The sequence below is a fragment of the Opisthorchis viverrini genome (genome assembly GCF_000715545.1).
Source record: "Opisthorchis viverrini unplaced genomic scaffold opera_v5_1, whole genome shotgun sequence".
Taxonomy (NCBI): domain Eukaryota; kingdom Metazoa; phylum Platyhelminthes; class Trematoda; order Opisthorchiida; family Opisthorchiidae; genus Opisthorchis; species Opisthorchis viverrini.
Window position 1 is genome coordinate 2810716 of NW_008751657.1, and position 557 is coordinate 2811272.

The following is a 557-nucleotide window of genomic DNA, read 5'->3' on the forward strand; positions in this document are numbered from 1 at the left end:
TGTGTTAGTTGCGTAGGTCATGGTTGTACGAGGGCTGGGATACTGCCAGGGCGCCCACACCTAGACAGCTGCACGATTAGGGACCTCAACCAAAGCTTTTGGCTCAAAAGCCTAACCGCAAGGCAGCGGTGTTTGGCGGGGAAATGCAAATGCATTACCTCTTCTACGGACTAAGTCGCCATACATGTTCAAACCCCCAACCTGGAGGGCCAGGAGACTGTGTTCGACAGACCTCTAACCATTGACCAACCTGGTATGAGAGATTGTGAGTGTCGCGCGGACACCCCCCAGTATAGCTCAGTGGGTCTCTGATGTACACAAACCGCCACACCACGATAAGGTCCAGTCTCTTCGTGATGGCAGTAACTACAAATCACGATTGCGAATATGGAATCATCAGACGGAGAAAAATCAAGGGACATAAAGGAAGAGAACCCTCAGCTAAGGATTTTGAAGGCCCAAAGGATGGAAGCTTCCGCTGCGCGCAGCGACCGCGCCCCATTTCAGCTAGCTTGATCAGAGAAACAGCAGTAGAAAAGAAGAAACGGAGATACATT

General features: G+C 51.0%; 1 protein-coding gene across 1 annotated transcript in view; it reads left to right on the plus strand.

The window, feature by feature from the left end:
* The window catches only part of T265_00042 (hypothetical protein), a gene marked incomplete at both ends in the record, with an annotated part of 5146 nt that extends 4901 nt beyond the window's left edge, over positions 1-245 (plus strand). Inside the window, one exon of the mRNA XM_009163699.1 lies at positions 81-245. Within this exon, the coding sequence (XP_009161963.1) occupies positions 81-245 (165 nt within the window). The remainder of the gene's footprint in view (positions 1-80) is intronic.
* Positions 246-557: the final 312 nt, after the last annotated feature.